Source organism: Zootoca vivipara, chromosome 6, assembly GCF_965207765.1.
Source record: "Zootoca vivipara chromosome 6, rZooViv2.hap1.1, whole genome shotgun sequence".
NCBI lineage: Eukaryota > Metazoa > Chordata > Lepidosauria > Squamata > Lacertidae > Zootoca > Zootoca vivipara.
Window position 1 is genome coordinate 56,819,493 of NC_142589.1, and position 16,921 is coordinate 56,836,413.

Consider the following 16,921-nt stretch of genomic DNA (forward strand, 5'->3'; position numbering starts at 1 on the left):
AGTCATTAAATAACAAGAGACCTTCTAGAAAATATAGATGAATGGATGGCATAAAGCCCACCTTTCAAAAGTCATTGAAAACAAGTAGCAAAAAAACACACATGAGATGTGGTGAGATCTGCTGAGCAGTTTTCAATAGGCCCAGCTATTAAGGCTTGTCAATAGCCATTATGGGTCACTTTACTTTAGACTAGTTTGCTGGCTATTGACAACCAAGGATAAGATTTCAGCTTAACAGATCTGCTGGTGTGTGTGTCCATGCATGTCCAGGTAGTAGAAATTCCATATGCTTACAATTCCATATCTAGGAATATTTCCACAAGCCACAATCTGCTAGGGCCAAATGACCCTCCAAAACCAGTATGGCCAATGGCCAGTGATGATAGTAGTTGGAGTCCTACAACATATGGAAGGTCAAAGGTTCCCACTCCTGCTTTAGGGCTACACAATTTGCTAGCATTTGAACACAGGAGGTCCCTTACATGGAGTCAGACTACTGGTCTTTGTCTGACCATTGTTCGGTGGCTCTCCCAAGGTCTCAGATGGTGAGAAGATTCCCAGCACCAGCCACCTAGGGTTATTCTAACTAGAGATATTCAGGATTGAACCTGGGGCATTTTATATACAATGCATTCATATTAATGAGTTATCAGCATTTTTACTGTTTCAGGGTATATCTGTGTATCTGAATGCAAGAGAGGGTGATTATAACACTTAAATTAAAAAATTTAGTCCAGTAATGTTTAACCGTTATTAAGCCAATAAGGCTACAATGTAACCCATCAGAATAAATGCCCAAGGTCTCCAGTTACCCAAACGTGGGAGATTTCTCTCTAGCTCACCATGCCACCCACATCTTTAACACACACACACAATTTGCTTTTCTGACACACAGTAAACTCGTTCAGCTGTATTTTCTGCAATTGCTGCAGATTCTGGAGACAGCACTCAAATGCTAAAAGGAATTGATTTGTTTTCCACCTTCTCTCTCTCTCTCTCTCTCTCTCTCTCTCTCTCTCTCTCTCTCTCTCTCTCTCTCCCCCCCCCCCCATGCGCCTGACAAGAGAAGCCCACAGGAGTGTAAGGAATATCCTAAGCTATTTAAACACAGGGAGGATATCAGTCATCAGTTGTGGAACAACTTCTCAAACTAATAGTAACAAGCTGAGTGGTAACAAGTGAGCATAGTTCCACTTTCTCCAAATCCATCAATACAAGTTCTGGCCAGTCATCTGATTCTCAGGAACAAGGACAGTGAGGACAGTGATGTGCCTTGGAACACATCAAGGAAAAGTTTCCTGTGCTGTCTGCTAGTTGTAAGGAAAGCCAAAGGGTCCCAACAAAAGACAACTGCATCTTCTCCTTGTAATCCTTCATTTTCCTTACACGGGGTACAACTCTCCACACATCACACTTCATACTAAACTAGAGGTGAGGAATTTGTGGCCCTCCAGATGTTGTTGGACTCCCATCTGCCAGCAAGGTCAAAGATGGGAGTTGTAGTCCACTAACATTTGGAGGGCTACAACCCCCCCCCCCATTAAACATACAGTATGACAGAAGTCAGTGGAGAGGGTCTTTTCATCCATCTGCCTGGCCCAACTGCCATCTGAACCATTCTCCTTCTTGGATCAGCAGCAGTCAGCCAATGAGGCCACATGAGAAAAGAGCTCTTTCCTTGGTCTGTTTGGATAGGCTATCACTCAGAGAGGGTTTATTCAAACTTACCATTTGTCCTGCTCTTTCCAGGCCACAGGTTCACACTTAAAAACTTGAGGGTTTTTTTAAGCTTAATCTACTGTAGTGGCAGTAGAAATGCCACTGGGTGGCCAGTGACTGGATCTTTCTCTCTCCCTTGAAAAGTGGGTCCTGTGAATGCTCAATATACCCCCCTGGGGCCTGTAAATGTTCTCTCTCCCTCCCTCTTTCTCTCACCCACACCAGAAGAAAAAGCACTCAACCTTTCTGCAGCCACTCTACTAGCACAAAAAGAGATGCCCAAGTTCAACAAGTTCCGAGTGTGGAGGGAGATATAACACAAGGGCACAGAGGCTACTTCAAAGAAAGTGGGTGGGTGGGGGAGCCAGGGATACTCCAAACATTCTTTTTTAAACCCTTATATCAGTTTAGTGTTCGCCAGATGTTTTCAGCTGCAACTCTCATCATCAGCGCCAACACAGCTGTGTTTGTTGGGGCTGATGGGAGTTGTAGTCCAGAACATCTGAAGAGCACCAGCTTCATGAATGCTACTTTATAACCCTGCCTTGATCTAATAACTACTACAATCCTGGAGCTGATTCAGACTATTGTTCCATTTACACTGACTAGCAACAACTCTGCAGATTTTCTGACAGCCCTATCTGGAGATGCCAGAAAAAGTATTTGTTGTGCACAAGACAATTTAGACCCATACAGTTGGGGTTGCATATACTCAATGCAATTCTGAGACCAGTGTCCAATTGCATAATTTTTCCTATATTGTGCAATGCATGATGTATATTTTTACAGAACTCAATTCCTTTTGTTAGTCATAGGCAAGGAAAAGGAACTATCACAGCAAGCTATAGCAGAGGAAGAGATGGGACTCCGCTAGCTCTGGAAAATGTCAGCTCCACCAGACTCCTCCATCAACTGTCATCTGGTGCAACCATTCCATCAGGCTATAAGAACGAAAGATCCTATTGGATCAGGCTAATGGATGAGGTTACTGCTAGGTGGATTTGTAGCTGGTTGACTGACCAAAGCCAAAGAGTGCTTACTAATGGTACCTCATTATTTTTTGGGGGAAAGAGATAAATGGGCTGCCACAAGGTTCTGTCCTGGGCCGGTTGTTGTTCTACGTCTTTATAAATTACTTGGATGGGGAAAAAACACCTGAGGGATTGTTCATCAAATTTGCAGATGACACCAAACTGGGAGGTAATAATGCCACAGAAGACAGAATCAGGATTGAATATGACCTTAACATATTGGAAAACTGGGCCAAAACTAACAAAATGAATTTCAATAGGGACAGATATAAGATGTACACTTAGGCAGGAATAAACAGCTGCACAATTATAAGATGAGGGAAAACTGCCTTGCAAGTAGTACATGGGAAAAAGATCTAGGGGGTCTTAGTAGACCACAAGCTTAACATGAGTTGAGTGTGATGCAGCAGCAAAAATACTGCTAGGCTTGAGTCTAATGTTCAGCTGAAGGGAAGTAATAGTGCCACTCTATTCTGCTTTGGTCAGGCCACACCTGGAGTACGATGTCCAATTCTGGGCACCACAATTTAAGAATGATGATATTGACAAGCTATAACATGTGCAGAGGAGGGCAACCAAGATTATTAAGTGTCTGGAAACCAAGTCTTATGGAGAAAGCCTGAGGGAGTTGGGTATGTTTAGCCTGGAAAAGAGGAGACTGAGAAGAGATATGATAGCCATCTTCAAATATCTTAAGGGCTGTCACATGGAAGATGGAGCACGCTTATTTTCTCCTGCTCTGGAGGTTAGGACACAAACCAATTGCTTCAAGCAACAAGCAACAAGAAATAAGATTCTGACTAAACATCAGGTATTACTTTCTGAAGGTAAGAGCTGTTTGACAGTGGAACAGACTCCCTGGGGAGGTTGTGGACTCTCCTTCACTGGAGGTTTTTAAATAAAAGTCATCTGTCATGGATGCTTTAGTTGCAAGGCAGGGCAGGGGGTTGGGCGAGATGACCTTTGGGGTAGGAAGTTCAATTTTATGAACCTATGAATGCTTCATCTAGCTCAGCCCCCTGTTCTCACAGTGACCATCTAGACATCCGTGGAAAACCCACAAACAGGACCTGAGCACAACTGTCCACCAGCAATTTCTAGCAACCGGTATTCAGAAGCATTACTGCCTCTGACCATAGAGGCAGAGCATAGCCATCATGGCTAACAGCCATTGGTAGTCCGTCCCCCAGGGATATGGAAAGGACTGTTGGGCCTCTCCACAGGCTCCACTGAGAAACCAGCAACTTTTTGAACCCTCCCGTCCTTGAAATCTTTTCAAACCAGCTGGTCATTACAAGAACTCTGCATGTAAGAACCTGTGTGTGACTTTGCTCCCCCATCTTCCTTCCTTTTATATTGTGATGTTTTATATTGTAAGTGAAGGCAGGGACTTTCTTATTGTTGAGTATCTGCTAATACTGCTATGGGATTCTCTAAATTAATTGTGGTATGTAAATTACTTTAATATTTTTTATAATTAAAAAAAATCTGTAAGCTGCTCTGGGGGCCTTTTTTCAGGGTAAAGTGCTATAAATACATGATGAATGCAGGGAACCCAAACCCCACTGCTTCAAAAAATGGGCATCCCTTTTCAGCTACGTTGCTGGTTTCTGACTGGCTGAATCTGTATTGATTTACTTAAATAGAGTTCCAATTTTCAGGATGAGCCACAACAACAACAAATAAGGAATACATGACACAACAAAGGTTATCATGTATATATTCACACTGTCAGCAAGTTCTATAAATGCTTCCAGGTTAGATTTATTCATTTACGTACCATTTCCTTGCATTTATATCCCACCATTCTTCCATCATGGAACCCAAGGCAGCATTCATGATGTTCCCAAGGATTTCCCCCTCTGGGGACTAACTAGACTCAGGCTTGCTTAGCTTCAGTGTCTTCAGACCATATGTTGGGACCAAAGGCTAAATGCTAAAGGTCTGTCTGAATAGCCGGGCAGAAACTCTGGACCTTCTTGCATCCCACCTCCCTTTTGCCAGTGCAGGCCTTCTTGACCTGTGTATGTCATATCCACTTCAAGTTACAAAGCAACACACCTTTCATTGCTTGCATGAGCTCAGCCTTTACCAACCTGGTGACCTCCAGATGTTTTGGACTACAACCCTCATCAGCCCCAGCCAGCATGGCTGTATTTTGTTGTAGCAGCTGCAGCCAAAACATCAGATGGGCAGCCAATTGGGGAAGACAGCATTGGCTGGATTGTCCCATGGCTGACCCTGTAGCTACATTTTAGCCACTTAGTTTGGAACATGATTGCCTCAACCTACTTTCATATGCCTCTCACATGCTGCTGATGCAACTTCCTGCCCTTCACCAGGTTTGCTGCGGAATTATGAGTCCAACTTTGCAAACACGCTGCTCAGGTTTCCCAAAAGTGGACATACATCCAATCCCCACCCCCACCCCCAGCAATGCATCCGCAAGACCTACCTTGGCTGGATTGACTGCTGTTATCACCCACACGCAGTAGGCATTGTTATCGTACTGGACAGGATAGTTTGGAGATGTGATAATGCCGCTGGGGCCTCGGAGGTACGTATCACACATCCTAGCTGTGGGGGTGGGGGGAAAGGGAAACAAAAAGCAAGGAGTATGTGTGGAGGGAATATTTAAGCTTGGGGTGGCCCCTTTGTTAAGAGGTCAGGAATGCACAGGCAGCGAATTCAGTGTCATACTTTATCTGCTGTTTCCTCATCCTACCCCACCACTCTGCTTTCCACCAACCAAGTCATAGAATCACAAAAGGAACAAACTGAAAAAGCACCTGAAGATCATCTACTCCCAGCCCACACATCACAAGACCACCAAGCTGAAGGCATCCCACTAGCCATGTATGGAAATCACAAGGGCTCAGCTTCTGCTGCCTGCCTTTGACTCTGTAAACGGGATGAGATTATAAAGCGCCTGACAGACTTCAATGCAAGGCTGGTGGCCTGTGTTCAGTTGACTGCAGACTGTGCCAACCTGGTACCCTCCAGATATTTTGGGTTATTATTACTATAAATTAAATTTATATACCACCCTTCATCCAAGGATCAGAGAGTGGTTTACAGTATAGAAGCATAAATGAATAGCATAGTAACAAACAAAACAATAACCCCCCTGAGTTTAAAAGGCCACAGATTGTTTAATTAGCCAAAGGCCTGGGAGAAGAGGAATGATTTTGCCTGTCACCTAAAGATATGCAATGAAGGTGCCAGGTTGGCCTCCTTGGGGAGAGTATTCCACAAACGGGTCCATTGGTCCATCTAGTCCAGCACTTTGTCAACTATGTGCCCTCCTGATGTGTTGAACCACAATTCTCACCTGCCTCGACCGGCCCAGACATATGGTGCCAGGGCTGATGGGAGTTGTAGTCCAAAACAGCTGGAAGGCCCCAGGCTGGAAAATCTGGGCCTATTCCAATGGGTGCCAGCTCTCCATTGTCCTTCCAATCCGACTGTTTGAAATCATTTTACGCAGAGGTGCTAGTGCAGGCATCCCCAAACTTCGGCCCTCCAGATGTTTTGGACTACAATTCCCATCTTCCCAGACCACTGGCCCCGTTAGCTAGGGATCATGGGAGTTGTAGGCCAAAACATCTGGAGGGCCGCAGTTTGGGGATGTCAGTGCTAGTGGATCAAACCTGCATATGAATTATGTGCTAGCTAATCTGAGGGCTATCCCAAACTTGCCACCTTTGCAGTAGTATTAGGACACAGTGGCAGGGATGCCAAATTAAGCCAAGCACGGGAGTAATCACACAAGTACAGTAGCAGAAAGGGGGATATTAATTCAATAAAACAAAAACAAAACAACCAGCTCCCTAAAACAAATTAACAAACCAAAACTGTACTTATGGGGACGGGGTGTTTATAAAGCTGAGTGTTTTTGTCTTTTGCCACCACAAATCAAATCCACAGACCTATACCCATTTACCTGGGAGTAAGCTCCATCAAATTTTATTCGATTTACTTCTGAGTAGACATGATGAGGACTGCCCTGTGCATATATATATATATATATATATATATATATATATATATATATATATGTTCAAGTGTTGGTTTGTAAGACTTGAGTTATACAAAACAAACAAAGAAGCAAAATATATCTAAAGTCTTGTGGCTGAATTCTAAGGCAATAACATTATAAATTATTTACTCTTCATAGTTCATTTACAAACTCTAGCTTCACCACCAATGAGAGCTGGAAACTTATTTCATATTTCTTGTTTTTTCAAGAAGAAAAATGAAATAAAGCTGGGATTCAAAAAGATGCAGAGCACCCTACAAGGTTGTGCATGCAACTCCACACTCAAGAAACTGAGAAGGTGGTTTGGCATACCGTGTTTCTCATATTATAAGACATGTCTTATATTTATTTTTTCCTCAAAAAAACCCACTATGACTTATTTTCAAGGGATGTCTTATTTATTTCCTCCTCCTCCTGCCGCGGCCGGCATTGCTGCTGCGCCTATCACTATGTCTTATTTTCGGGGTATGGCTTATATTCCTTGAATGCTTAAAATCTTGCTATGGCTTATTTTATGGGTATGTCTTAAAATATGAGAAACAGGGTAGATATCTCAAGATGCAATCGATTTATTTCAAAAAAAGAGCAGGGAGAAGAGGCCATACCTGGCAGCTAAGCAGACTATTGGCAATGCTATTAAATTTGTTTTGCAGTATGGCTTCCTGATAGAGAGTGAGGTGGGCTTTAACTTCCTTCACCCACGCTCAGCCTGAAGGCCTAATCAAATCCCAGCACTGTAAATATTTAATAGAAGGCAGTCAAATTAAGTTTGGCTTTTCCACAGGTTCTGGGATGGTGGAGAATATTTCTGAAGAACACTTTGGATGAAAGAGAGGAGAAAAAGGCAATATTTAAGAAGAAAAGGTGGACACAAAGTGTCTCTCTCTGGGTTCATGGGGAAATCCATAAGTTTGGATGCCAGCATCAAAATTCATTTCAGATTAGGATTCAGATTCATGAAAGGCTCAGTTTTAGACCTTAAATGCTTTGAACACTGCTTTGGGAGGCAACATACAAGGAATCTCTTATAAGTGTCTTTTAGATCTGAGCAGGAACAGAGGAAGCTGCCTGATACCAAGTCAGACCATTGGTCCTTCCAGCTCAGCATTGTCTACACTGACTGGCAGCACCTGCTCAGGGTTACAGACAGGACTCTGTCACATACCTACTTGGAGCTGCTGGGGATCGAAGTTGAATTGACTTGAATTTGGGACTTTCTGTGTGCTCTACCACTGAACTATGTCCCTTCACTTTATTCTGAAACAGACCAGTGACTAGAAGTCACACTCTTTGGTTTCTGATAGAAGTCTTTCCCAGCTCTACCTGGAGATGTCAAGGGACTGGACCTGGGACTTTCTCCATGCAAATCCCTTCTCTGAAGCAATTCCTGGAAGCCTATCGTGCTATCTTTACTTTTGCCCCAACCACACAAATCAAGTGTTGCACACACACAAAATTGGATCCATCCTCAAAATACTAATATTCACTCTTATAAATAATAATGACTAATTGCTACTAATGGTAATAATAAAAACAGTTTTGAAGAATCTATTAAATTTACACAAAAAAAATTCTAAATGAAAAGAAAGCACAGGTCCTGCCCTCATGCTCACATTACAGATGAAACAAGGGCGATGTAATATGAGGGTGATACAAAAGTAGAAATGACCACAGAGGAGATGCCTGAGCAAAGAAGAGTGTCTTCGGCAGCTGTTTGAATACAGAGACAGATGGAGATGTCTGTATGTCAGGAGCCAAGACATCCCACAGGAATGGTTCATTTAGGAGAGAAATAAGATGGAGATAGAGGAAGACATCTCAGGCATGGCATGGGGAAGAAGGGACTGAAAGAAGAAGGACAGAACGGGAGAAGCAAAAGGAGAAAATGAGGGACAAGAGAACTGGGTACATGCATTTAAAGTACGATCATATTACTCTAAATAGTCATGCCCCCTCCCCAAACAATTATGGGAGCTGTAGTTTGTTCAGAATGCTGACAGGTGCTAGGAGACCCATTCCTTTCACACAACCACACTTCTCATAGTGCCTTAACAATCAATCCCTCTTCACGGAGAACGACAGCTCCCAGAATTCTTTGGCAAAGTCCTGACTGTTTAAAATGGTATGGTAGAACTTTTAATGTATGGCATGAATGTGGCCAATGTAAAGCAAGGGACAAAAGGTAGGTGGGTGTGTGTATTTAAGGGGGAAAAATGAATGCCAAATGTAAAGGGTAAAGGGCATCCAATGAGTGAAAAGTAAATAAATCTAACTGGGAAATGGGCAGGGCAGGGGGAAGATGTTATGGCATATTCGAGAACACACCTATGCACATGGCGTTCCCCCAGGGACATGGGGGAAGCGAGCCATCAGATCCAGTTTCTGCAAAATTTGGGGGTAGGGAGTCAAGACCTAGAAAGTATACTGCAGTGTCTAAGATGTTTAAAAGATCCCCAGGAAGTATTCACTAAAAGTGTGCAGGAGGGGCACAAGCATACCCCTAAATGTGAAGGGATCCAAAGTGTATACAGGTGATTTGCACAGAATCTCCTCTGGATAAGCCAGATCCCTGGCTAATCTGCTTTCTCACTCGACCGGAGGAGCTCATACGTACAAGCAAACTTCTGTCTCTATGTAGTCTCTTCAAACTGATGTCCTCCCATCAGATGTCAAGGGAATAAATAACTATCTGACTTTTAGAAGACATCTGAAGGCAGCCCTGTTTAGGGAAGTTTTTAATGGTTGATGCTTTGTCGTATTTTTAATATTCTGTTGGAAGCTGCCCAGAGTGGGAGGGGTATGTATAAGTAAGTAAGTAAGTAAGTAAGTAAGTAAGTAAGTAAGTAAGTAAGTAAGTAAGTAAATACTGTCAGATTTGGGGCCATGGGGAATAGACAGTAAATGCAATCTGACTGCCCCCTCCCCAATGTAGTCAGTGAACACATGGGGGGGGTAGCTTGAACTTTCCTAGTCTAGCAGAGCCACTAGGGTGGAAGGGGTTGTGCCCCACCAACCCACAGTCTGTCCTTGGCAATCTCCTGTCTGCTTGCCTTCTTCCTTCCAACCAGTCAGAGAGTGGCTCTGCCTGTCATTGCCTTTGGCTCTACAGTGGACACTAGCCACCATTGATCAGAGCCCTTCTAGCTGGTCAGACTTGAATTTTTATAGCACTCAGGGTGTTCCACAGTATGTACTGTTATGGGCAATCATTCTCAATAACCTTCTTCGCTGGTCCCCTGTAGTTCCCCTGCCCCAAATGGCTAAAGTAGGTTTTTGGAAGCCCTGATGAATACCCAGCTAACTTTCTTTAGGTCCCCCGTTGAGCATCTGCTATGACCTTGAGCTACTTATAGACCAAGATCTTTCAAGGACAGGCAACTCCATGACTCCAAACTCACTTCTTAATACAATTAATCAAAACGGCAAGGCTTTAACATTTGAAAGGTTTTTTTTAAAAAAAAAACAAACCCTAACAAACCCAAAATATAATATATAAAAAATATATACAGGGATAAGAAAAGTCTAAATTTTAAAAGGAGGAAGGATTTAATGACTGTATATAAAATTAATGATTAACACTGTCACAATGGCACTGGCAAGTCCTCCCTTATTTCAAATGAAAGGTTGCTATAGAATTCATTTGCAGAGTCAGATATTTATGCCAAATATCCTCTTATGTTGATTTAATTCATCCACACTTCAGGGAATTAGCCGGGATTTTACAGTGCCAAGCAAATACCAAGAAAAAAAAGGAAAGGGCAGAAATGCACAAGCTGTGCAGTGATGGTTCAAAAAGACTTGTGACGGAGAGATCCAGTGAAGCGGAAAGTGTGATGTTCCCTATTGAATAAATACAGTAGCAGATAGAGAAGGAGACAGGACTCTCAACTTCCGTTTCCAGGACATCTCTGGAACAAACTCGCCTCTTCTCTTTCCTTTTTGATTGTCTTGCAAGCCCAGAGGAATACCTTGCATTGCCCTGTGGGGCACAGAAATCTCCAATAGACCATACATCCTCTCATTCCAGTTACTTAGGGCTATTCCACACTTCCACTTGTCCCATGCCTAGAAAGCATGGATCAGAGAGGTTTTCCACTTGTCTTTTCTAGGCATGGGTCTGAGTGTTTTCTCATTTGTTCCAATACTTTCCCCAGGAAAACCCACTGTTTAACACTAAATCGGAAAACAAAAATCAATCTGCAGGGGGGGGGGACCATTGATGTTTGTTCTGATTCAGCAGTAAACAACAGGTTTCTCCAGGAGAAGGCAGTAAGGCAAGTGTAAGTGTGGACGAGCCCTTGGAGTCCCTATTTGGTGATGGCATTAAGAGATTATCCACATTTCCTGGGGGGGGGGTTGATGCTCTTTAGCACTCAGTTGGAGCAAACAGCAATTCAGGTTTCCCCTAGTTTGCCATTTGTTCCAATCTATCGCTAAAGAGTGAATTTTCCCTTAGAAAGGAATGGGGCAAGAGAAAAACTGCTTGGACCCATGCTTTCCAGGAGTGGAATTGTGGACAAGCCCTAAATGTTATTAGCACTGATCCTCTGGCATATGTTCCCCCACCCCCTGTTGATTGCTTATGCCAGGGGTGGCTAACCTGTGGTCTTCCAGATGTTGCTGAATTACAACTTCATTCCACCCCCCTTGACCATTGGCTATTGCAGGCTGGGGCTGATGAGAGTTGGAGTCTGACAACATCTGGAAGTTCACATTTTAGTCACCCTTAGTTTATGTTCATTACATGTACTGTTTCTTTAGAAATAAAGGTAGTGGACTCTCGGGCATTGGAGGCTGTTAAACAGAGGTTGGCTGGTCCTCTGTCATTCCTGCAATCTGTGATCCCTGCATTGCAATGGGTTGGACTACATTACTTTTGGGGTCCCTTCCACTACAATTCTATGATTCCATTATAAGTACTGTAAATAAATATATTAATCTCAAGCAAGTTTCCCCTGTTACGTTCAGTAAACATGGCATGTGGCAGTTCTGTGTAGGCCAGTCAGTATAGCATCGTCATGGCTACATGAGATGTTCAAACTCCCTTTTTAAACATCTTTGGGGGGGGAAAACCATGAACCAGCGACTGCCACCTTTCCTTGCTTTTTGCCTAAGCATAAAGGATTTGGGAGACCACACCTGTTGACTGTTTCTATCTTGAAGGACACTCTGACCCCACCATCCCAATTCCTGCTGATTTGGGACACTGAAACACTTAGAAAATGGGCATCGGTGCCTAATGTTGCTCATACCTGTCCCAGCCAAAAGAGGTAAGTTTGGCAGCTGGAGGAAAAACTCAGCGGCTGCACCTCCTTAGCTGAGCCCCACCTTACAATTAGGGAAACGTGTGTTTAGAAGATTAAACAAGGAGAAGCAATTAAACCAATCCCAGCCCCACGGCAGGCTACACATGCTGCAGGATTAATGGGCCAACCAAGGCTCTCAGCAAGGATGTTATTGGATGCTACCCTGGAAAGAGACCCCTACAGAGTGAACTTGATACAGTTCACAGCATCATATTCCCCCCCTTCCCTGCTTATAATGAACCCCCAAGAAGGTGGAAATTGAAACCAATTTCCTGGCCAATTTGGAGCGTTTGGCACTGCACAGTTACTTGCCTCACCTCTACAAACTGGCCTCTGGTCACTCCAGGCTGCTATCATACCACTCAGCTTCTTACAGGTGATGCTTTTGGAACCTTGCAAATCGTAGCCTTCATTGCAAGTGAACTGGATGCTGGATCCTAACCTGAAAGATAGAAATGGTGTTGCTTTCAGCTTCTGGGAAAACGGATCAGCAATAAGAACTAAAAGCTGTTCTTCATGCATTCTGGTTTCCAGTCAGGAAGTCACTGCGGCAGCTGATTGGCCATTTATCTATTTATTTGTTCCTCAACATCCAGACTTTCTAAGCAGAGTACTTAGTTGTAAAAAAGCATCCAAAGAATAAGAACAATTTAAGAAGTCTGCTGAAATATGGAAGTTTTTGTAAAGTGCCTGAAATTCAGGAGGGAGTTCAGAAAGGACTGCGCCCAATACTGAATGCATGGCTTGTGGTAGCTACAAGCTATGCCTTTGGGCCATGGGAGGCTACTATTAGAGACTGCCACTTGGAGCTCCTGGGTGTAGCTGATCCCTGCCAAAAGTGGACCGTGAAGACAGCACTGACCAAATGATTGGTGGTGACTTTACAGCTGCTTTGGATCAGCAGGGATCTTCCTTTGCACTGGCACTTGAACTCAAGCTGCACTGCAAAGGAAAAATGGGTCACCTGACATCATTGTGATATCAGGTGACTGACAGGTGGTTGGCCCCTCCAACTGTCTGAGTGGCTTGCCAGGGGTGGCAGAGCTAAAGATCTGGTCTGCCAGTCAAATCCTGTCCCCCATCACCTGCTCTATGATATATATCAACTTATTATTATTCTAAGGTTTATTCGCGATTCCACCAGGAACATTTCAAAGGGGCATTTTCAACATATATTAAATAGAGTGGTACCTTGGTTTACAACTATAATCTGTTCCAGAGGTCTGTTTGTAAACCCAAACAGGTTGTAACCCAAGGCGTACTTTCGCCAATCAGGCCTCCAAAAGAAAAGAAAAAAATGTTCGTAATCCACAAAAAAGGGTTGTAATCCAAAAAAAGGATGCAAACTGGGACATGCACTTCCGGCTTTGACGTGTTTGTAATCCAAAACGTATGCAAACCAAGGTACCACTGTACCTGCACTTTTTAATCTGCCCCAAATATCAGCTTAGCATATGGTGTGTCTTGGCAACTGGCAATTAATTGACACAGCAATCAGCTCACCACATCCCAAGTATTTATTTTCTGGTTCAATGGGGAGAGGATGTCACTGATGGAACAGGGAGAAGCCTCTGTTGAGGTCCTGGAGAGCAGCTGGTCTGACTCTGCATCTTATGTTTGATGTAGTACCGGTATATAGATTGCAGCTTATAGGGTCTCTGAATACTCTTAGATGGGATTGTGTGTTCGCTCCCTCCCTGCCCCATCATATCCCTCAGTGGACATCATTATTTCTTTGGTTCTGACCCAAATTCCAGGAGAATATGGACAGAGTATTGGGGTGAAAATTGAAAGGCATTTTTAGAGAACAAATCAGGACTTGGCAGAGAAGTATGATTAAATATTGATCCACACATCCCCACCCCCTCCACATGCACAATGTGAAGAGCTTGACTGGCTTATTTTAAGCCAAAGGGAAGAGATGGCAACACAACAATGGGAAGCCACTCATGCAATTCAAACAACCTCATGGGGTAGTCTCCCCCAACATGGTATCCTTCAGATGTTTTGCATGTGCTGGCTGGGGCAGATGTGAGTTTTAGTCCAAACATCTGGAGGGCACCAGGCTGGGAAAGACCATCAAAGGGGTTGGTTCACACATAAACATCTGTAGCTTGACAACTACTGGTGCCAGGCACTTGTCTGGATTGAGAAGCACTTTGCTTGGGTTGGGATGTAAGCTGTGACTGATTCTGGTTTTTGATCTGCGATTGTTAAATCCATGCAGCTTTTCAATTCACACAAGGAAAGCCATTGCCACTTTATATTTTAGCCATCAGCTAATGTGCATGAGAATGTGTGAAACAGCCTGAGTGTTTGTGGCCTGGGAAAAATTAGCTGTGCAGTCATCAGGAATTCAGGTGTGTGAGAGTGACTTGGGCTGTGTACTCGTCATACACATAAAGTAATCTCCTGCCCAAAGAATCATGGGAGCTGTAGTTTACCCCTTGCAGAACCATAATTTACAGCACCCTTAACAAACTACAGCTCCCATGATTCTTTTTTGGGGTGTGTGCGTTTAACTATATGGTGTGTATGCAGCTGTGGGTTCAAATCCCACATCAACCCTTCACTCAGGGCTCCTACATACAGGGATAACTCATTTTCAAGAGACACTGAAACAAAAGGGTAGAAGGGGGAAACAGAAGAGGTTTAGCACAGACCCCACTGTGGTGACTGGTCAGTATTTCTGTTTCTTTTTCCTCACCATGTTGAGAAAGAGAGGCCCCATTCACACGTTACTCAAGTGCCTGGGCTTGCCATGTTGAGATCCCCACCCCATTTCACTATTACTTTCTGCGACAACCACGTGTGTTGTGCACAGTGAAATTTCAACATGGAAGCATCTTCTGGAGGTCATAAGGAGGGTGTTGGTGTAATGTGAACAACAGGCTAAATTACACAGTGCTTGGTCTCATGTGCGGAGTGGCACATCCCCCATGTCTGCATGTTCTGAGATGCACTGGGTTACCATAGCAACACCAGTCTCTAGGGCGTTTCCTTTCTCATGTCCTGTGTCCTATTTGCTGTCAGGTTCTGAATCTGTGAGAGTCAGAGGAAGAGGCTGTGGGTTTGGTTTTACACAGCAGCCTTAGCTAGCATGGTGGTAGTGTTAGTGGATCTGTACATAAGTATCTTTACTTCAAAGACCAGAATAACTGCATATAGTATCTGAAGAAGTGTGCATGCACACAAAAGCTCAGACCTTTGACAAATTTAGTTGGTCTCTAAGGTGCTACTGGAAGGAATGTTTTGTTTGTTTGTTTGTTTGTTTGTTTGTTTTGACCACGTCAGACCAACACGGCTACCTACCTGCATATAGTATATTAGCTTTGTCTTATATCTGGAGGCAATAAACACATTGTTACTTTGAACTGTGTGGGAGAGGAGTTTTCCCCTTAACTGGAGGCTCTGGAAGAAGCTGTTCTTCTGGGAGCAGGAAATCTCTGAAGAGCCTTCTGATACATCACACGAGTTGAGGTGTGGTGGACTAACAACTGGCTTCACAAGGCACTAGCATAGGGACACCTGGATGTGTAGGTCTCCTGACTGTGCAAAGCCCCTGCAGGTGTTATAATTTCACTACAGGCAAGTGCACATGGCATGTGGTTGTTGGAGAAAGGAGTGGGGACCTTAGGAGCGATGCTAAAAGCACAAGCCTGCTTACCTATGTACATGGCAAGGCCCTAAACACAACACAGGGATATTGTTTACACCAGCCTTTGCCAACCTGGTGCCCTATAACTTCTGCAACTATGATAGGAGTTGCAGTCCAAAACATCTGGAGGGCATCAGGAAGTTCCCCAAACCCTACAGCAAACCACCAAGATAGCATTTGCACTACAGGCAGCCATTCCAAGAAAGACACCCAAAAGGAGTATTCTTCAGTTCGGGGTCCACAACCCCAGATTCCGAGGTTCCCATTTCAAATGTCAGAGCCCCAACCAGCTCAGGGGTTGGTAGAGCAATCTATAGCTGCAACTACTGTGGAATGTGATAGGGAGTAGAAAACTGTGTGTTCTGAAGGCAAACAAGCAAACCCATAAGTGGACAGGTGAGAGGATGCTTGGGACGAATCACATGAAGAACAGAACTATAATGCACTGGTTTTCACACTCTCTTCTGGATAACACTGCAGCTCCATAGAATGTTCTTAGGAATTGACCAATGAGATGATCATTGACATTGGACAGCTCCCAGAAAACTACAACTTAACACTACAGTGGTACCTCGGTTTATGAACACAATTGGTTCCAGAAGTCTGTTCATAAACTGAAGCGTTCATAAACTGAAGCGAACTTTCCCATTGAAAGTAATGGAAAGTGGATTAATCTGTTCCAGATGGTCCACGGGGTTCTTAAACTGAAGCGTTCATAAACTGAAGCGAACTTTCCCATTGAAAGTAATTGAAAGTGGATTAATCCGTTCCAGATGGGTCCACGGAGTACTTAAACTGAAGCGTTCATAAACTGAAGCATGGGTGTAATTGGTTCCGGAAGTCTGTTCATAAACTGAAGCGTTCATAAACTGAAGCGAACTTTCCCATTGAAAGTAATGGAAAATGAATTAATCCGTTCCAGATGGGTCCGCGGTGTTCATAAATCGAAAATTCATAAACCAAGGTGTTCATAAACCGAGGTTCCACTGTACCAGCCATCTGCTGCAATACATTGTAGGGTGTAGGAGTGTGTTGCCACATTCTAGAGTGCACTTGTATTTTGAAGTGAGGGAAGTCCCTTTTCATCTGGGGCACTCAAAAAGGAAAATTCTGTCGATTCCAGCTTTCTCAGACTCTCAGTCCCCCCTGCCCCCCCATTCAGTTCATT

General features: G+C 43.7%; 1 protein-coding gene across 1 annotated transcript in view; it reads right to left on the bottom strand.

Moving 5' to 3' along the window:
• CSMD2 (CUB and Sushi multiple domains 2) overlaps window positions 1-16,921 on the bottom strand; it is a 354,334-nt gene that overhangs the window by 213,648 nt on the left and 123,765 nt on the right. Inside the window, exons 7-8 of the mRNA XM_088671318.1 lie at window positions 12,413-12,537; window positions 5,206-5,327 (exon numbers count right to left, since the gene is read on the bottom strand). Of these exons, the coding sequence (XP_088527444.1) occupies window positions 5,206-5,327; window positions 12,413-12,537 (247 nt within the window). The remainder of the gene's footprint in view (window positions 1-5,205; window positions 5,328-12,412; window positions 12,538-16,921) is intronic.